This window comes from Leptosomus discolor, chromosome 11 (genome assembly GCF_034619465.1).
Source record: "Leptosomus discolor isolate bLepDis1 chromosome 11, bLepDis1.hap2, whole genome shotgun sequence".
NCBI lineage: Eukaryota > Metazoa > Chordata > Aves > Leptosomiformes > Leptosomidae > Leptosomus > Leptosomus discolor.
Window position 1 is genome coordinate 2,005,404 of NC_141401.1, and position 21,588 is coordinate 2,026,991.

General features: G+C 42.9%; 1 protein-coding gene across 1 annotated transcript in view; it reads right to left on the bottom strand.

Annotated features, from left to right (window-relative positions):
* MAP2K5 (mitogen-activated protein kinase kinase 5) overlaps nt 1-21,588 on the bottom strand; it is a 136,802-nt gene that overhangs the window by 51,636 nt on the left and 63,578 nt on the right. The window contains exons 14-17 of the mRNA XM_086471513.1: nt 17,547-17,620; nt 16,566-16,616; nt 12,910-12,981; nt 131-160 (exon numbers count right to left, since the gene is read on the bottom strand). Of these exons, the coding sequence (XP_086327639.1) occupies nt 131-160; nt 12,910-12,981; nt 16,566-16,616; nt 17,547-17,620 (227 nt within the window). The remainder of the gene's footprint in view (nt 1-130; nt 161-12,909; nt 12,982-16,565; nt 16,617-17,546; nt 17,621-21,588) is intronic.

A 21,588-nucleotide genomic window follows, 5' to 3' on the forward strand; every position in this document is an offset into this window, starting at 1 on the left:
AAGATACCACTTTTCAATTTAACAGGACAGATTTATTTGTATGTGGCTCAAATGTTCACAATTGCTCTCTGCACCTTCATACATAGGAATGAATGTCACAGTGGCAAACAGCAGTAATGAACAATCTTACCTGAGGATATGGAAACCTCCCAAGAGCAAGCTGGGAAAGGAAATAATATTTGTCTAGTTATATAGATTTGCATGGAGGGCACATTTTCTTAAAGAGAGAAAAGTACTCAACTCTTACTATTGTATAAATTGGAAAATGTCAGCAAAAGTAATTCTGAAAACACACAGAGAGCTGTATTTAGAATGGAGTCGTTCATACCAATTACCCCTTGTTCTGCCTTTCTGAGTATTTCTGTATTCCTCAAGCTCTTTTGTCTGTACCACTCCATAATGCTGTTTGATGCCCAAGTTCCCGAGGACTCTCTAAATGAAACCAGCTTAGCCTCAATAGCGAGGCCAACGACACTGACCTTTACTGATAATTATCTGCAGCGAACAGGTATTGCAGAGCATGCACTGAACTCCCAAAGTCCTTCCTTAACTGGCTGAGGGTAAAATCTGGGTTACGCAGCGGAGGTTTGCTTCCTCACCGGTGTGGAGCCCAGCTAGCAACCGGCGAGCGGGATCTGGAGAGAGATCGCGGCACCCGCAAAAAGACAGTTCGTCTTTTCTTCAGATCTACTTTCCATTGCACACGGTATCAACTGGATTTGTTGCCCACACTGTTTTGATCAGTCAACTGATGCATTCCTAGCATCAGTGTCAGACCCAACCACACTACTACTGTCGCTGTAATGCCATAGCTAATAAATACTCTATGATAAATTCTTCGTGCAAGACTTCAGGTTTTTCCATTTGGTATCTGAACCTTGGAAACAGTTTCAGCCAAATACAACTAGTTTTAAGTTACGTGTTTACTATTCAGTGAAGGGCAAGGTTTTCAGCGTTGACACAGACTCCTCCAAAAGGGCACTACGAGAAGCTCTGTTCTGACCCGCGCGCTGGAGAAGCCCACCTCTCTCCACGGCTTATAGAGGAGCCAGACAGATGAGCTCCTCAACACTCCGGTTAACCTTCGTGAATCCTTCTCCTTAGCAACCTTCAGAAGGAGGTCTACCCAAAAGGTTACGGCTGCACTACTACCGTTGATTTATCTGCACGATAAACTAGGAATAGTCACATCAGACTGAGCAACAGCATCAATGCTGCAGGTCTAAGCCATCGTGGTAGGTACTGCACATGCTAAACCACACATCAGTGCTGAGTGAAAGCTGTTTCACGGCACCTGTATTGCCACTGACATCTGAGCTCCTCAGTGCCCTGTGAGTTGACCCAGACAGATTGCAGCTGAGGCAGCTGTGCTAACCTACGGTGAAATTCCAGCCCAGCTGGCAGCACAAAACTATCCTGAGGATGAACAACAAAGCATAGACAGAGCTCTAGCAAGGTGGGGAACTGATGGGGCAAAGACATACTCGAGCCTCACCAGCACAGGAAAAAGATCCAAGAGAAGGCAGTGAGAAGCTGCTGACAGCACGGGTGGAAGCAACCAGAAAACAGCAGAGATGGTGCCCTTTCTGCAATTCCAGCCGCTGTCGAAACCTAGCATCGTACTAGTCATTCGGCTGCGAGTCTTAGCAGATACAGCTAACTTCTGCCAGAGCCTCAGAAGAAAGACACTACAAAAGCAGAGTGGGTCTGGAAGCATTTCTGTAAGAGAGGCATGCAAGAGAAACCCAAAGAGATGAAATCATTTTTTTTGGTGACTCCTCTTAAAAGAAGCTTTTGCAATATTGGGAAGAGTATTTGTTCTGAACACCTACAGACATATCAAGCGTGTTCTAAAAGGGCTACTTGGTTTGTACGGTACCTCTGAACGCTTTCTGGTTGCACAGACGCATCAGAGTTACAGGAACTGTACATCTAAATGTCCACACACCACTCAAAACCCACCCCAAGCTTTCCTGAATACCTCATCAGAGGGAGTTCGCCTAATGACTGAGGAGGAGCCACTATGGCCTGCTCTATCGGTATGGTGCTGACCAACGATCCCTACCAGCAACACCACGTGCAGTTATTTCTGAGCCATTTCTATTGTGCCACTCATCTCCTTGAAAGTTGTGATCTGCTTGTAGACTTCCATTTGGAGATCGTTGCGTTTGCTTCGTTTGTAAGACCGACACCTTCAGAATGTAGAAGAAACCAGGCTTACAGGAGGCACTGGAGCAAGGTGACAAGACAAGCAAGATCTTTTCAGGTTCTCCACCTGATAACAGTTCAAGCTAGCTTCCTCCTCTGGGTTTCTTCTGTGCTTTGCCCTCCAGGCTCCCCTTTCAGACTCAGCTCTTTGGGGTGAATTCTGCCTTTCAGTTTTGTTCCTGCTGCAGTGCTGCTCTTCGCAGCAAATTCATCCTTGTAACAGCCCAACCTGAGCTAAGCAGGCTCGATCTCCATCCCTTCTACCACTTGTGTCTGGTGCACAGCTTCTCCCAACTCAAAGCGCCACCCCCGTTGCTCTCTGATGGCAGGCTTTGCAATACACTGCTGGACAGATAAGCAAAGACCCTACATTTTCTGTTCTGCTCAGTCTTAAGGACTGGGGGCTACTAAAACATACCCTTTTTCATTGTCTCTTCTTCTGGGAGGACCATCCTTAGCTTCCAAGAAGGTGCTCGAGATCCTAAGAAGCGCTGCGGCTGTGATAGCCTAGAAATGCCTAGAAATAAACCCACAAACGCCAAACACTTTTCCACGAACAGAAGTAGAAGAAATCTTGATTTTTCCAATGACTGATTTATGAATAGCCACCATAACAGCTACAGACTTGTAGGAATGTAAAAGTTACCCCACTGTAGAACAAGATGATGATTATGGCTATAAGCACAGGGCATCGTTCTGCAGGTTTTATTTAAGCAGAAAAATGACCACTGCCTCGATGATGACTTCAAACTAAGCATTTCCATTCTCACTGATGATTCCTCTCCCTGACCACCACACACCTCAGCAGGGGCTCCAAAGGCAGCGGAGTAATCGGGGAAAGAGCAGTTTTCTGCCAGATGGAAGTACGGGGCACACAAATGAGCTTCAAAGAATCCAAAATGCATCAAGAACAAGTTATTTGGGGGCTGTTAAAAACAGAAACGTGTTTCTCAGTGAAGCTGCTCCTTGACTAAGAACTGCAAAGCAATACGGCCACGGACAGATCACGTGCCCGTTCTGCATCCCCCTGAACCATCACTCGATTCATCTAGAGTTGTTTCCTCCCTGCAAGATTGTCAAGGTATTATAAATTAAGAAACTTACCAAAGAGTATGTAATCTTCCCTGAAATAGCCTGCAGATATGTCACTGTACTAAATGTGTTTCAGATTTAATGAAGCTTTAATGTCCTTTTTAATTTTGCCTGTTTCTATATCACCAGGGGTCGAGCAAGGCAATCAGCACTCAAGAGGGTGGTTTGGTTTAAAACTAGGAAAAACTCATTTGCTTATGAGTTGCACTGTATTTTCTTAATTAAATTTACTAAGTAAAATGGTTTAAGTTCAGCCAACCAATGACCTCTGTATGTAGATTTAGATTTATAAATAGCGTCACAGTTAAAGTAAAAGAAAAAAAACAACCCCAAAACAAACAGATTAGAGCTTCACTAAAGGGATTTTCATACTCTCTGTCATCTGTCTCAAGGAAGTCAGACAAACATATGCAGCACAAGCCCAGCGCAGGGTAGAAAAAAATGTAAACTACCAAACTAACACACTATCAAAAACTTATCTCCTCTGCATTTACACAAAGAAACTCAGGAACTTGCAATTTCGTTTTTGAGGCTTTATAACAAAAATACCGTGTTTCCGCTCACACTAGTTAGGTTTGGGAACTGACCGGTATTTTCTGTAGCTCTGGATATTAAGGAGGGGAGAAGGGAATGCTTAAAGTTCAAGGAGCTGGTTCTCATTTCCCTGAGGATACCTTCCCACCCCACAAGAACTGTAAAAGCCATCATTTGAAAAAGGCCCAGTGAAGTGCAGTGCCAGCCTGGTATGGAAATATAAATAAGGATCAGACCATATCAGCAAGAAATAGGTCAGAATAACGCTTTCTTACACCATTTTACTTTAGAGCAACTACGTGTCTGGGCAGGGGTATTTTTTTGGGGGGTGGTGACGTGTGCGGTTTGCTAAAAAACTATTACTTTCTTAAACAGGTTATTAAATAACAGGCAGAGGTACAGCGTGCATGCATGCTGATTTTTATCAAACTATACCTAAAACCAGGTAAGGGAAAGCAGAAAGAACACAGGGCGGGCAGTTTCGGTGCCGAAACCCTCTGCACTGAGCAGCCCTCAGAAGGGCTGGAAAGCAGCTCTGACCTGTCCTCAAATACACACATTTAACGTGCAGGGAAGTGAAGACAAAATTCAAACGACTTGTTGCAACAGTGTAATTAACAATTTTGGAACCGAAGACGGAAATCCAGACGTCCTCACTAACAAACCGCCTTCTCTACGTGGCTCTGCCTGTATATTGTTAATTGGAATTACAACAGCCACTTGGTCCGTACCCCCTTCAGAAAGTGACTGAGGGAAGGAAGTTCAAAACATATTTTTAGGACACTCACGCAATAAAGTCTCCCACTTAGATTATTGTCTATGTTTGTGCAAGTTGTTTTTTAATTTACAGTTATACTGAAAAGCCTGGGATGTTTTTATTCTTAATTTAGACACATTCCATGTTTCTCAGCATAACTGCAAATTGAAAATAAGCACTTACAATATCACTAGTGATCTAGCTGAAGGAGGACTTTATTGTCTGAAATGTTCTAAAATTTGTTCTTAATTACCTTGTGCACATTTTACACAATTAAATTTCCATCTAAGGATTTTGCATTTAGATTGTGCACTGCAGTTAAACCCTCATTTTATGGAAAAGCAGCCGCCACTTCGAAACATTCAGACACAGGAAACTTTAAAAATCAGACTTAACTACTGGATAACATAAAATTCCCTAGGTGAAATTTCATTCCAAGACCAATTTATACATTCCTAGATAGATGGCTTAAAATCACCTGAAACTCTGCAGGGTAGGGACCTTAATAAATATTAAATACCTCAAAAACTACTCTAAGATTTTTCTTTCCTTCTAATATCAAATTCACTGTCCTCCTATTGCACAGTTAGAAAAAAAAAATCCAAAAGGATATAACAGCAATTTACCAGCATTAAAGTGCTTCTGAGGTTAAACTGACAACAAAGAAGAACAGAAACACAAAGCATCTTGAAGTAGGGTTTCAATTAAATGTGCAGGATTTAGTAATGCAGGACGAAAAAAGAGTTACAAATTAATTTAATCTTCTGCCTATAGTTTGCAGCTGCACTCCAAAGTGTCTGGGGCTTAAGAACAAAGCCTTGAAAGGCCTCAGAGTGAGGAAAGCTTCAATTTTTAATGTATAACGCCATTAGCTGATAACTTGTGGAATCTGCGACCCCTGCGGAGGGGCATAAGCGCGGGTAACAGAGACTGATGAAGTGACATATTTGTTCATGTCTCGGACTATGAGGAAGAAGGTTATTACTAATACCGTCAGGCCCAACAGAAATATGCCCTAATAACCTTTGGGACATTCCTTGGCTTGAGCAGATGAGTCTGAGATCTCTCTACATAAAATATATTAAAAATCAAAGCCTAATTCACCTTAATTAAAGATAATTAGTTTCACTTTGACTTCTTTTAAATATGAACCATAGTAAATGCACTGCAAACTAAAGACTGCAGACAATCATGATTAAATTGCACATTTCTTCCTCGCCACAAATCCCTTATATTACCAGGCTTTTACCCTGACATCTTCAAAGGTGTTGCTCAGAATAGCGGCGCCTTTTCTAAAGGGAAAAAGGTGGGACGCGGCCCTTTCGGGGCCAATCTACAGAAATTGTCAGGTGCAAAATTTACACAAATGGTCCACCAAGATTAATGCAGGCTACTTGTTTGAGAAGAGAGGCTTCCTGCTTGTTTTGTTTGCTGGATTTAGATTCAATACCTGAAGGGAAAGAAAAAAAAAGTTGAATTTGGTTGTGCTGGTGGAAACACAGCTCAGCTTCAGCGGTTCTCCACCTCCACTGGCACGAGAGAGTTCGTCTGCCATTACAAACCAATTGAGTAACAGGGAAAAGCAGACTCGACTGACAAACACTTCTGTGGTTTTGACTTCTTGAAAGTAGAAACAGCCATACTACGCAGTGTAAGGATAGAGAACATTTACCTAGAATACATAACCCTATATATTACAAATACACCACGGCTGATGCTATCCCTTTAATTGTCCACTCATCTATCTACTCAGGTAGAGAACTGTATTATTTATTTTGCTGCCTCACAGGCTGCCCGCAGTGGCCTAAGAGCAATTGCTGAGAAACATGATACATTGAGGTCTCAACCCGCGCAAACTGTACCTAAACTTACACTTTATTGCAGCTTAGTTCACAATCTTCACCTAATATAGGGTTACATCCCAGTGCAGCAAGCGGATAAATCATCCTGGAATATTACTCTGGCTAAGTTTAGCTGTGAGTGGAGCATATGTGCTTCCGAGTCACTGAAGCAAAGGCCCATAAAATACACTAATTACTGGAAGTTATGGTCACTGAGTGATTGATAGCGCTCTGCGAGGCAACTTCCCCGTTTTCAGCTATTCTGACGGGTCTCCCCCACCACACAGCAATTATTAATTCATGACCCAACCCTCAGGCACTGGTACCTTTACTTCTACTGCTGCTACCACAAAGATCGCGATGGAGCTGGACACTGTCTTCATCCTGGTGGCTGCTGAAGATGGCGGACGAGGAAACTGAGCTAACGGCCACTGCTTGGAGAAATTGCTTGGAATAGCTCAAGGGGAAAAAAATAATAGAAATCTAGGCCAGCTTTTTTCCTAAGGACAAGTTTCTGAAATGCATCGTTCTGTACAGAATGATTAAAACTACACAAATAGGCTACAATAAGAGCAAGTTATCGAGCAAAATTCTGCCTGCGTTAACAGCCACTCTCGAAGACTAAGCAAAGCCTGCAAGGATTAGTCCGTGTAAGTCACAAACTTTGCACTACGTATAGCCCCTAAAATTACAGAGTAACAGGATGAGGCTCATTGCAAAAAAAGCACTTTCTGCTTTCTTGTTTTCCTTAATCCTAAATGAAAAGTGTCTGTTACTAATTAATCGCACCTATGCAACTACCAGTGGTCCAAGCTGCGAGACCCAAGGGCTCAAGGCACAAGTCTGCTCCCAGCCATACTTCATGAAACCAAAAAAAAAGGCCAGAAATGAAACATTTTCTCCATAAAGTCGGTTTCTTTTCAGGAAGGGTCTGGCCAAGGGCTGGGGCCACAGGAACCAGCGCTGCCTGAGGCCCTGCTATCGGCAGCGGGAGGATGTCAGCCCACAGAGATGGTAATCCAGCGTTTTCAGAAACACTTCAAGTTTTCTCTAATCTCTCGACACTGTAATGCTAATATTATTTAGATTGAATTGCAGTGACAAAGTAAACGCCCACCTCATCCAAGCACTGCTGGCTATTGGATGGTTGGACTCAGCAGTAGGAGTCGGGTTTTTATCAGCTTAGAAAAGGTTGGAATTCAGTAAGAAAAAAAAAACGTGAATCATTTAAGACACTTCATACTGTGTCTACTGAAATACGCCCAGATCCATCTAATGCATTCAATTAATTTAAGATCTTCTTGAATTGTCAGTGTAGGAACGGGGAAATCATGCTCTTCACATGTTCGCTTAATGACGACCTCATGCTTTCTGCCGCGAGCCAGTCTCAGTGGCTCTACCAGCACCGGCAGCACCACCATGGCAAGGCCTTTCCCACTCTCTCCAGTTTAAACAAGTAAAAATAAAATTCTGCTCATTCCAAGCACACAAAAAGCAAGGACACGTCCAGTAAGAACTGTCACTTGGTCAGAGACACCTCGCTTCAGCCAACTATTTTGTTACAATTCCATGACTGCTGCTGTGCATGGAGATTAAATGCAAATTCTCGTTTTCTTTTTAAGCTTGACCCTCGCCACCTTCTAATACTTTAAATAATATTCCTCCTGCCTCTACTCGGTGCAGCTTTCAACACTGTAGGTCAGTCCATGGTCCGTGTCTGCTTCCAGCAGTCACGCAGACACTCACAGTTGCCCCTTTTCTACCAAACCTTCACCCGGTCTCCAGTGCCACTACAGAAACTATGCTATACCACCAAGCTTCGTGTCTTAGATTTCCCCTCCACATCTGTCTACCTGCTATTGTTTAGATAAGGGTGTAAAATTGATGAAAGACCAACCGTTATGTCCACACATAAGTGAAATCCTGCAGAAGATGAAATTGTGGTCTGCAGAACTTCCTATAGATCAGCTCACAATCTTGATCTTGAACTGTTATCACTTCAAAGCTGATGATACGTGGCTGATCACATATTTTAGACTTGAAAGAATTCTTCTGAAACCTCCTCTCCTTGACCAGATTACATATACTGAGTCTTCACATCAGTTTTATGCAGAGAAACATATGAAAGACTGAAGTGCTTTAAGAGAATCATCTTAAAGCAGAGCCGCTTCTCCTGTAGCACCCTCTTCAAACATGTTCCTCCTCTTTGCCTTCGTGGTCTGAATGAGCTCTTCTTACATCTCCATCTTGCTCCCAGCCCAAGCACGCTGAAGAGTCTAAGACTCCACAACATTGACATTGCATGCAATCAGGGTTAACCCTGCTGAGAAGGTACATCTGCGTGCCTGAACTACATCATGCAGGCATGTCTGTTGGATATATACTGGTGTTCCTGGATGTGGGAACGCTGCAAATCCGTCATATGACATAAACCAGACTCTTAATACAAATGTCACAAACAACTAGCAACCCTTGAAAGCTCTTGCAAATATACAGATCACCGAGAACTCTGGTACCAGACTGAAGACTTAAAATTCTCATTTTGGGAGTTTTAGGAACTTCTTTCTAACATCAGAACTAACAGACAAACTGCTTTCCCCTGAAGGAGTGAACATTGATAATCTTTTCAATAAAAGTTAATTTTAAAAGGAGGCCTGAAACATAGGAAAGTAGCTGTTTTTCTCAGCAGAGGAAAGTAGAGATTAGGATGTGATAAAAAAGGAGGTGCAAAAAGGTATCATCAGCCAAGCCCACGAGCTCGCATTCTATTCCCAAAACTTAGTCGGTTTGTGGCATAAGCGGATCACTTTCACTTCCCGCATTTCAATATAATATCAGACCAAATCTACCCGTAGATAAAATGAGCCCTGGATCTTCTGGCAAAGTTCTGCAAGCCTGTACTTGGCCTCAGTGAACAGCTCGGATCACAACTCTATTCCATTCCCTTCCCGCAACTCCCTTCTCCTCACCTACCGTCTCCTCATGGTACGTAGGTGACTCTGGTCCTCAGCAGCATCTCAAGCCCATACCAGCGCTCCTCAGCAGGCACCTCGGAGGTGGTAAATTCCAGGGGAAAGCCAAGAAGCAAGCCCTCGTGGAAGCAGGGGGACCTGAGAACACACTAGCCCTACAGGGTCCCACCAAAGCTTGTCTCACCCACTTTCCTGTTTCCTACAGCAGTCTCTCATCCCAGGAGAAGCGACTCCGCTGAAGGCACGCCTACTCCTCAAACACCTCCGCAAGAAGGCACCACTGGACAAGAATGCTGCCTATCAAAACCCAACAGGATGGTTTTTATCCCATTTTGGATGCTTTCAAGTTCACTTTGCAGCCAAGGAAGGTAGGATTAGAGTCATACTGGAGAGTAACAAGAAATATTAGGCAATTTAATTTGTCCTCCTGTGCAGGGCACGGCTCTTGGAGGGAGACTGAATCAGTTACAGAGCGCACACAGCACTCCGACTCAGCCCAGTCAGCCTGCAGCGTGTTTTATGACTGAGTTATAAAGCCCTGAAAAACAGCTTTTATAAATGAAAATGCTGACACAGTCTTCAGCCGTAGTGACAGCAATGTCATTGGTTTAAATTGAACTTGCTTTGTCAACCCAAGAGCACTTAAATAAAACATCTGAAAACCTCACGAAGACACACAGACTGTGATGAAACACTGTATTAAATTTTATTCACTTCAGAAAATCCTGAAGAAAGAAATGCAAACTCCAAAAAAAGGGAAATAATAGCAATAATACTAGAAGGAACGCTGCTAGCTTTTTAAATTTATTTATTTTTAATTTATTGTTTATTTTTGGCAAAGGGAAGATGAGCACCCTCACACACCTCTTACTTCAGAAGGAACAAGAACGCTCACCATCTCTCAAAACACAGGGGGTACCCACATCTAACCACTCTTCCTACTCTGCCAGCAAGTTTTTTAGGGCAGTTTTCTTAACCTTCAAAAAAGACATTTCAGTTTCTCATTACACACAGCTTTGCAGCAAAGAAATTCACGACATTTTAAAGGATCAGAAAAAATATTAAAAGAAAATGAGAAGATTTACTTAGCTGCTATTTTGTGTTGTCAGTTGTCAGAAGAGCCCCTGCTAACTGGGTCCCACACGCCATTTCTTTTAAATTTACATGCTATAACTGTGCTGGCGCGAAGTTGTAGGGATTGGAGTATCACGCTACTCAACAGAGATGGTTTTAAAATCCTACAGCAAATGCTAACTTCCTTTTTTAACAGTTCCAACAACAAGAGCCTGGGTGTTTCCACTACCAATCCCCATGTCAATACAGTGTTACTTTAATGACAGTGACCTTGTGTGGCTCTTTGAGCATCTTCTTCACCTTTTTTGAGACATTTTTCTAAGCCACTGTCCTTGCTTTCATCATTTAACACATCACTCAGACCACTTCAATAAAACAGTGATCACGCTGAAGAGAGGTCTCGGAGGACCAGATGACATACCAATTAACAAAGGACACAGAACCAAATTGGTTTTTGTACATCTGGTTCACAAGACATTCGAGGAAAGTGAGAGAGGGAAAAAAAAAAAAAGTTGAGAAGGTTTAAAACAGGAGAGTAAATGTAAATGAAAGGAGTTTTCCTCATGTTGGCTAACATACAGTGAAATTCATCCTTCAAACCAGACAGGTGACCTACTGCTAACTCTAAGCTTAAGTCCAAATGTCTTGGTCTACCCGGTGAATCCCAGATTGCTGCTGCACATCGAGATACATTTTTTATTCGGCAAAGGAACAAGTAAACGGTTGCTCTGTAAGGCTTCTGCATTTATATCACGCTATTCCACTGGGAATCTGGAAGAACACCATAGTCAAGTCTTAACGCAATACAACCTCATTTTAGCCCTTTGCTGGCTAGATTCATTTACAGCGTGTGCGCGTACGTTCTGTATCTCTCCCCAAATTGTGAGGGCTCTCCAGCACCACAAACCATTAAAATTCGCAGTAAAACAAATTAAGAGACCTGCATCCCCTGTGACACGTTAAAGTATGTCATCACTGTAATTCAGAGTCAGCTTCAGTCAGACTCTTTGGAAAAGATTTACAAGACCCGAATGCCGCGATTCCGCATGAAGTGTTTTCATTTTGGATAGAACTGATTTGGCAAGGAGATATTGTTTGAAAACGTAACAATAATCTCGGTTAACTTTCCAGCAACAAAACGTGAAAATTTGCCTAGATGCAGAGGGCCAGCACCAAGACTACTCAACTTCTACCTAATCTTCTGCTAAAACTCCCAGTTGCACTTCACCAAAAGGCATATTCAGGCTCACCTGAACGACCCCATATTATATCAGAAGAGCCGGGAAGGGGTTTGTATCTTTTAGTTAATCGCATCGTGCCTTCATTGGGCTCCGTGAGAAAGACTATGCCGGTCATCGACAGCTTGAATGAAGTGTTCTTACAGGGAGAAACGACTGCTTCAAGCAAGGGAAGTTCTTTCATTGTCCTTAAGTTGAAAAAACTCTCCTGAGGGCTTATTGCTCGAGCTGCCAAGGCGACGAGGGTTTCCAGCTGTAGCTGGCTTGTCTGTAGCCAGCCGAGGCCAGTGTGACAAAGACTGCGTGAACATACGCTTCTGTCACCACCAGACCAGAGCTACTCGTCCCTTCTCCCAGGCCAGACCAAGCCAGATGTGGTTTTACTGGTCAAGACACGATCGTAACACAGACATTTCTACTCAACTTAAGACACTCCAGGTTATCTTTCCTATAAACAATCATCCTTTTTTATGAAGTCATTGAAATTCATGTTTCTTAAAACATCTGATGAACCCAAAGCTGAAAAAAACCCCAACAAACCCATTTTTCCTGGATCAAAACTGACTTTGTTCTGACGAAACCCGCAGAAAGCATCGCTTCTCCTGAATGACGGCATTTACCACCACGCTCTCTTTGAAGTGCTCCGTTTTGATAAGACTTTCTCCTGCTTGAAACCACCTTTGTGAGAAATCTTTCCAAAAGCCCTAGCGAACACTTGAATTCACACACTTTACTTAATCACACGGGGAGAGACTCACACCATCGTGCAAATATTGCTGCGAAGATTTGGCAAGGCCATTAACCAGCTCGAGCCTTGAATCTGCATAACGCTATTTGAACCCTAATAACGGCCCGCTCTGTCCTGGCCTGCGAAGATGCAACACAGAAATACCATCATCTTCCGTCCCAGAGGTGCTGAAAGGATGCAGAGGCATCCATGCACCAGGCCCTACTTCTGAACTCTCCTATGGAGATTTACTAGAGGGTTTAAGCCCGACACATGGTTTGCACTCTTTGTACCAAACCGAACTGAAGGCAGTAAGAACAAATCCATTCTAAATACAGCCAAGAAATTCAGCGATCGTTAAAAGCACGCAGATATAAAAGAGCATGTAAAGACTACATTAAAATATTTTGAGAGATTTCATTTGATTCTTGCGATGCGCACGTGAAAACGATAGATGTTTGCGTACCTCCATGAAGGAAATCCCTAGACTCCAAACGTCCGAATGAATTCCATACTGCTCTCCTGAAATCCGCTCAGGCTGCAAAGAGATGGAAAGAAACACCTTCTTGAGCCTAGCAAACACACCGAGGGTCTTATTCCACAAAAGCTAGCCCAGGGCCAACAAATCCACTGAGAAAACACAAAGCAGCTTAATGTCCACCGGCTAACCCGGCAGAGAGCAACCCAAACTCTTCCAACCTGACTTATTTACTTATTTTTGCCTCTCCTGCAAGAGCAAAGAACTCGGTTACGCTCGGTAGCCACGCACTGCTGAGCACCTTGTAAAGCTGGCCGTGGCATTTGTCTTGGGGCTGGCTTACCCAACAATGAAAGCCAACGGCTTGCACAGGCCCAGGCACGGCAGTGAGGTATGCTAGGGAAAGAGAGTCCCGATGTTGAGTCTTGGGGTTGGGGAGTAACTATGGTTCAAAAAGCGAGTAACTATGGTTTAAAAAGCAAAGTTACTGAAGCCCAAAGAATCCATGAAGTCACATGCCAGCAGTTTCATTTTATATACTTTTTAATTTCATTTTAGACCTATAGAAAAAAAAAAAAAAGACTTCACTCCAAACTATTAACAGCAAGTTTAATGCCTCATGAAATAGAATGCTGTAAAATATAACTGCTAGTTTTTACTTGAAAGCTACAATTTAAGCATTTCCAAGGTCAAGTACAGCATGAAATGTAACAATAAAAGGCTCCGTGAGACTTCTCTCCCCACTGTGCTGTTAATGCACCTGTCTAGCCCAACCACCTACGATGCAATGGTTGTATTTTTAGTCTTTAATAATCCAGAGACCTTTTTTAGAAAACAAACTCCCAAATTAGTGCCAGTCCAATGTGTTTTCAGATGTTTACTCTGCACTGCTAATCCCAGGTCAAGAGCTTTTATCGCAGCATGAATGTTAAGTAAAAAACACAGCGCTGCCCACGTTAAGGATAGTCTTCCACAACGGCCATAACCTAAAAACCCACCCCGGAATGCAACTGGAACAAAATCCTTTTGACTGAGCCTCATTTATTTTGAGCTGAACAGCTGATCTAAAAAATCTTATTTATTTTTTAAAGTTCCTTAAGGCGAGCCTTCATTAAGCATCGTTGACCTAGGCGAGTGCATCTTAGAAACGTTTGTGACAGCATCATAGAGGGAGATGATGTTCAAGCATCCTTTTATACTGACAAAGATCCTCATAAAGATGCAGATATGCAGCCAAAACCATACGCTGACAGCTACATCTGCCTTCCCACCGTAGCCGGTACGGCTGTGCCGGCCAGGCACGGTTTGGTACAGGCAGACACGGCACCTGTGGCAGGATGAGAACAGCCGCAGGTCCCTGTAGCGCAGATGAGACCCTGCCCTTTCCCGAGCCGCCAAATCAGATGCATAATTCACACTGAGCGACATTAAATCGTCTGTTCTTCCGTTAGAGCAGCTCAAGTTTTAAACAGAAACGTGTATTCAGGAATCACGTGTTCACAGAAGACAGTGGCAAGTTTAAACAAAAAGTCCAGTCACGGGAATTTACCAGCATGGAAAAGACAATGAAAATAAGAACACCACATGCATAAAGTAAAGTGTGCAACGCAGATTATCCTAAGGACACAGAGCTCAAAAATATTTTCTCCTAAAAATGTCTACACCCAGTCACTTTTTTAACGAACTTTTTTTTTCTGGATAAAGTGGTGGTAAAATGTTTTTGCAGAAAACGTATTTTTGTTGGAAATTTTAACTTCTCGATCAAAAAGCTTTTTTGCTTGTCTATTTTAAAGAGAAACCTCAACTTTTTTAATGGTTTCAAATTCACTCCCAGGCTGCCCAGTAGGCAGACCAACCAAAGCTTATGACCCTCAGTATTTTTTGATGACTAGACTATAAATTTAATGACGACAAATGACTCATTCAGCAAGCAAAACAATTTTAACAGAAGAAATCAGATCGAGTACGCTTTAGCTTAAACTTCTCTTTTTCAATTAATAGATGAATGCATCACATTCATCCATAAACAATAAGAAAAAGAAGTAATTTATTTAATGTACACTTGGGAAAGAGACCAGTAATCTTGATTTGTACACCAGAAGCATAATACAATTTAATTCTCAGACCTGCTTAAGACCACTCTAAGAGTAACAGCTGAGTTGGAAAAGTTGATTAATTTGAAGCTGTTTATTTGTCTGAATCACTATATTGCAGTTCTTTTAGAAAATGGAGGCACAGAAACCAGCAGGCCTACTAGTGAGAGTGGCGATACACAAAACCAGATTTTTTTTCTCTCTCTCTTTTTTTTTTTTTTTAAAAAAAAATTAAACCCAAACATTTTTCTGCACATAATATTCTGATGACACAGGACAGCCCAAGTCTTTCTAGGATGGTGACATGTGTGTTTCAGAAGCCACATAATGAGCATGCCTTGACTAGAAAAGCACTTAGCAAATAAATGGACACCCTGTTCTGCTTTCCTCTTACAAGAAAGTAAGAAAAAAATACCTGAAAGCGATTAAAGGTCATGGATTTCTCTCTCCTCCTTTCTGAGGTTTGACAAATACACATATCAACCTCTTTGTATTGTTTACTTTTTTTTTTTTTTAAACAAGCTGAACACTTATTTTTTCCTCATTAATATTACGACATAAACAGTTTGTGAAAAGAATTTTAATGGAAAAAATAACAGACAAGAATTAACAGACTGCTCTAAAGCGAAGAGTTTATGTTTTCACACCTGTTAAATGGAGAACTAAAATTATTCACATTGATATAATGGAAAATACACACTAACTTTGGAGGTCTCCTTTTCAGACTGGCTCTCGTCACCGTATTAATCTCAATGAGATGAACACCCCACGCCACAGACCCCAAACCTCACATCCTAGCTAACAGCAGCAGCATTCCTCCAAACGATATGTCTTCAGCACTGTGTGATCTAAAAATTATGGGAATTTAACGTACAGAAAAAGGACAAAAACAGTCTCAACACAACAAGCATTCTGACCAAAACCTATACAGACAAGTGAAATGTACTGATGATTTGATAGGTACCGCATGAACGTTACACAACATGCAATTTAATGCCCTAATATTCTTAGCCCAAATATTTTTAGGTTCAAATTTCCATGGCAGCTTCACATGGGAAACACCCAGGCAGGTGTGCAGGTATCAAGCAGTCCATGGGATGTCTGCAGGGGTTGAAGTGCTTTGCTAAACTGCAGGCTGGGCGCAGCGGTTCCCAAACCGTGGGCAGTATTGAACCGTCAGCAGTTTGCAAAGAGCCACAGGCTATCAGTGGCAAACTGGTTTTTTAAAGCTGAACTGGCTGTTTTCTTTGTTCCCAGTTGTGACAACGCAGTAATGGCAACTAAAAACACGTGAAAGAACCGCTTTTCCAGTGTCACTCTTCCCTATCAGCCAGAAGTGCTGTTGCCACAGAGCACAGACGGGAGGGGAGCGGGTCTGCGAGACAGCAAAAGGGAGTTGTTTCGTGGCACGCACGACTGAGACAGAGCTTATGCTGGGGACAGGGAGAGATGAAGTTTGAGAACTGACTTAGATTGTATCCTGCATTACACAGAACAAGACCGTGAACAAATACTTCTATTTAAATGTTATTCCTGCATAAATCCACTTACCGCCATATAAGCATTTGTTCCAACATACGTCTTGGCTATAGAATTCACCAGCTATCAGAAAAAACAGTCTGTTAGAACAATATAAAGATAATGTGGAAATAAAATGGGCAATTATTCCTCATTTAACCTACAATCATCATTCCTATAAATCAACTAAAAATTATGTAAAAGGGAACAAATTTATCTGCAAAGGCATTAAAAATGATTAAATCTCTCTTTCGTTCGGAATGAGAGTTCCAATTTAAACAAGCGCTGCATTACAGTTTATGGCAGATAACCTTAAACAATTCTGTTAAACAGGATGCTTATCGCTTTAGTACCCCAAACTAGTCTGATATAAAAAGTCAATTTGAAGTAGGATTGAACGCGCTCATTTTTCAGTCAGCTGGCTCAAGATGTGAATAAAGCCACATTCATCACTTGAATGCAATGAGCACTAAATACGCTGGAGGGACAACAGACTCTGACAACTTATAATACGAGGCTGACCTTCTCTTTGGTCCTCATGTTTGGCTGAGAGTAAAGGTGCTGAAATTCAAATCAACATCACAGCAAGCTCATGGGTCACTCTCAGAGAAGTTCTCCAGGGAGGCCCAAAATGGAAATTAATTAAAATTTGTGCTGCACATTGTAAAAGCCCACTACTATTGTTACTCCCAATATTAATTTTTATTGTGGGCCAGTTGGGCTCCCCTGACACATCTCTCGTTCTGCCCTCCCTTTTGTCTGGCCAAAACGCTTTCATATCAAAGCTGCATATCAATGAAGTTTGCTATTCGTAAGTAGTAATTACAATATCAGCAGTTTTTACTGTCATTAAACAATGAACAATCATATTCAGATGAAGAAAAGTCACCCAGAGATTAAAAATGAATAGGGCTGTCCCAGCAGAGGGGAGCTTGCTGTGGGGCTGTTTGTCTGGCAGCCAGGTGATTTTGCCATCAGAAAGAGCGTGGGGTAGATCCCGAAAGGGGGAATTACCTGCGTGCTAACCCCAAAGTCACACAGCTTCACCTGGCCTCGCGTGTTCACCAACATATTAGACGGCTTCACATCTGTTGAGGGAAAAAAAAAAAAAAAAAAAGGGATTTAATCTATATTATCCTAGATACGAATCACATATACAGAGATCGTTACGGATATTGGCACGATAGATTTTAATACGAAATATTTCAGAGATCTATTTCAAATGTAACCTCTGGTTTGTAACAGTCAGTAGCACAGATGACATTATATCTGCACCTCTCAAATACTCAAATCCACGTTATTAAATCATAGACTCATTTAGGTTGGAAAAGACCCTTAAGATCCTAGAGTCCAAATCCGCAGGTGACACCCATCCGGGAGGGACAGCAAGTAGACTGAAGGATGGGACCTAGAATTCAAACTGATCTTGACAAACCGGAAAATCAGACTGAAAAAACCAGGATCAGATTCAACAGGGGCACGTGGAAGCACTACACTTAGACAGGGATTAACCAACTGCATAAATACAGGATTAAACAACTGCCTGGAGCGTAGGCTGGAGCAGGTCTGCAAAAAAGGATCCGCGATTACGGCACGAAGTGGAAATGACAGAGGGGGAACAACCTCCGCCACTGGACGACTTAGGAACAAGCCGAACGCAACGGTGCAAACAGCAAAGGCTGTTTCCGTATCGAGGGACAGCAGGGCTGATCTCCCCAGGTTCACCCCAGCCCTGTGGCTTTGTATTCTAACACCGCCGTTAGCCCTGCCTCCCTCTTCTCTAACAGCCCCCCCGCAATTCCATGCGGGGACAAGAGCAGACTATAAAAATTACAAATACAAAGCATCCCATACAAACACCTGGATAGAGGAACACGGGCAAAACACAAAACATACAACATACAAGCACACTGGAGCCTCCTCCTGCTCCAAGCACACACAGAGCGCAGCTTTGCTCTTGTGCACACCATTATTCAAAGCTGCTGGCTTCCACCTCCATGGCTTCTACTGCACAGAACGGCTCCGATCTCACCGCTTCAGAGCTTTCACAGAGGTTAACTGCCAGCAACGCCTTAAAATGATTACTAATCCTGCTCCAGCACATAAAACATCAATGTACGTCGTAAAGCCAGATTGTCAGTGCGAAGATCTTAATGCCGACCCCCTCTGACGCCAAAAGAAGCTGGTACGCTTCTGCTGCACACTGTAAAATCGACGTGTGAATAAACTGCTGAAGATCCAGCCTGACTGTAGTGCAGGAAACATTGAGCATCTTTTCTGTTCCAGGGATGCCAGTCGGAAAGCACAATGTGCACATTATGGCCTGGCTTAAACTTGGGAAGATTAGAGCACAGTGGCTTTGCCTAATCACTGCTTTCTTCTGTCAAAATGGATTAAAAGCAATAGCTTGTATCTCTGCCTTCTTTAAAAGTGAACACTAGTTGGGTACAGATGGATGAAACCCAACTAGAAAAGAACCTAATTTTGTTTATCATTAAGTTTGCCTTTGTTTAGCAGATGTTTTCTGGTACCACAGTAGCCTGCTTAATTTGTCCCTGTAATGTAGAAATGTATAACCTCAATTAACAAGCTGATTAAATGCTTTCCTATATTTGAGCTAAAAATCCAGTTTAAAAAAGGGGAGCATTCAATTTTACGTTACATAGCTTAAGTGGCTCTATGTATTTTAAGGTGGGTATCAATACTGCCGGTACATTCGGCAATTTCCCCCCAAACCCAAAAGAAAAATCAGTCACGAGTGTCTCTGTTGTGCTACAGCAGCGACACCCCGCCTGCCGTACCCCGATCTCCATTTCATCTTCAGGAATTCAATCCGCATGCTGCATTTCCACCCATTCCCCCGCCTCAGCTGATGAGACAAAACACCGCTACAGAGCGACCCACGCAGTCGCCAAATCTCCCCTACCCTTCCCAACAACACTTTGGGAACAGGTTTTCTACCTAAAACCTCAGGAAGGCTCAAGTATTCGCTTGTGGCAACCTGCTAAGCGGCACGCTCCTCTCTGGCGTCGAGTGACTTTGCTAAATCCAACAAGACAGGCCGAGTACATCAGCAGGCTCTATCCTGAATCCCGAGAAGAACAGTAAGTTGCACCGTAATCCTGTTTAACCTTCTTTCTAAAAATATGGCAGCCAATAGAGCCACCTCGTTACCAGGCTTGCCCTGAACGGTAACGACCTGAACAGCAGGTGCAATTCCACACGCAGGAAACACCGACATTCTGCACCACGAACCCAGCAGCCGATAGTAGCCACACTTTTAGAAGCAAACTGCTGTCTAAGAGGCTCTTGCTTTTAACTGTAAAGGATGTAAGGAAAATAATTAATAACCAAATGGAGAAGAGAAACATTTGGGAGCCGCGGGGCTGGAAGTAGGTTTGTGGGAGCAGGACCGGATCAACTGCGTTGTTTTTTAGCAAAGCAAAAAGACTTTCACGCCGAGCGAAGGGTCTGGCAAGGCAGGAGGAAGCTCTAAGCGTGAAACTCTATGACCTCATGGAAAGCGATGATGAGGCGACACGCACGTCGCCAAATCTGCTTTCTATAAGGACCCAACCACGTACAAGTCATAAGTTCAGAGGCAGAGGCAGGGTGGTCGCCAGGTGCAGCCCACACGTCCTTGCTCCCTTGACAGGACCCACCAGAGGAAACCACCACGCCACATCTGTGCCGTCTCGCCAAGGAGGAGCCAAGACTCCAGCCAGCCATCACCTTGTGCCACTTGGGGATCTGCAGATCCCATCTCCCCTTCCCTGCCCACCACGTGGGGTGTGACAGTAAGTTGATATAATAAAAAAATAAATAAATCTGCCATTCGTTAAGCGTTGCTTGATCCTGAAATCCTTCCACAAACAAAATTAAAGAAAAAAAACCTAAAACCCACACAACCCAAAATCCTAAAAGACAAAAAGCCACCAGTGCTCAGCCCACTGAGGAAGGGAAGCCTGCGCAGGCTGGGGACTCTACTGAGCAAGCTGCAGCCAAACAAGCGCTGCTAAGAACAAATACTGCCTGTCCTTGCAGCAGAATTTAAACAGCACCACAAATGGGGGCTTTAAGCAAATATTTGCTATGAATTCCAACGGTTGTGCTGGTCTCCTTGAGAAAAAAGTGACGATCCTCAACCAATGTGTCGCTTCACAAAATGCCTCACATTGGAAGTGGGGAGAAAAATCACCCAATCAGTAAATTAGCCTTTTTGTTTCATAAACCACTTCAGCTAATGGGTTAAACATTTTTTTGGTTTTGGAAAACAAATGTGCATAAATAATGTTCTGCACCATCTGCTTGTGATTAATATTACTGTTTAGAAGTGAAAGAATTTAAACAAGAGCCAAAAGGGGTCATTATCCTCCCATTACCAGTGCTTGCTTAATACAAATGATTTCTACGAAGCATCATTACGGAGGATGAACCAGTCCTCTCTATGATATATCTGCCTAAGTCATTTCACCTCTCTGCAAATCAACGGGACCTCCAAGCTCTCACGTACCACTGAACAGAACGGCCAGAGGATCAGCTGTTTGAACACCCAACATTCCAGTCGTACCGAAAAGCAAACAGATTAACGACTGGGGGACAAAACCAAAACCCCGCAGATATTTCAACCCCGTCTCTTGACTGGTTGCCTTTTAAAACCACAAAACAGCAGCACGCGAGGTTCAAGGCAGACGAGGTACAAACGCGCAGCCGGAGCTACAGACAGCTCGCACAACATCACTGCCAACAAAGTGAAGCTGCTGGAAGAAGGAAAATATTTTCTTGCCACAATGACCTCATCAGCGTGCTTTTTGCAGAGGCTGTGATTTATTTAATTTTTTTTTTTAAATAAGCCTAAGCGGTCCATGAGCGCGCACCCACGTGTCCAGACCTAAGCACGTATACGCACGCACACAGGCACCCCAGTATTTTTGTTTGTCCTTCATTCTACGCAGCACTAACGCTGATTATTTCTCACGGAGCTAAAAAGAGGCGGGTGGTGGGGGAAGTTAAAATACTTTGCTCTGAGCATCTTCGGTGAAATCCTCAGGAAACT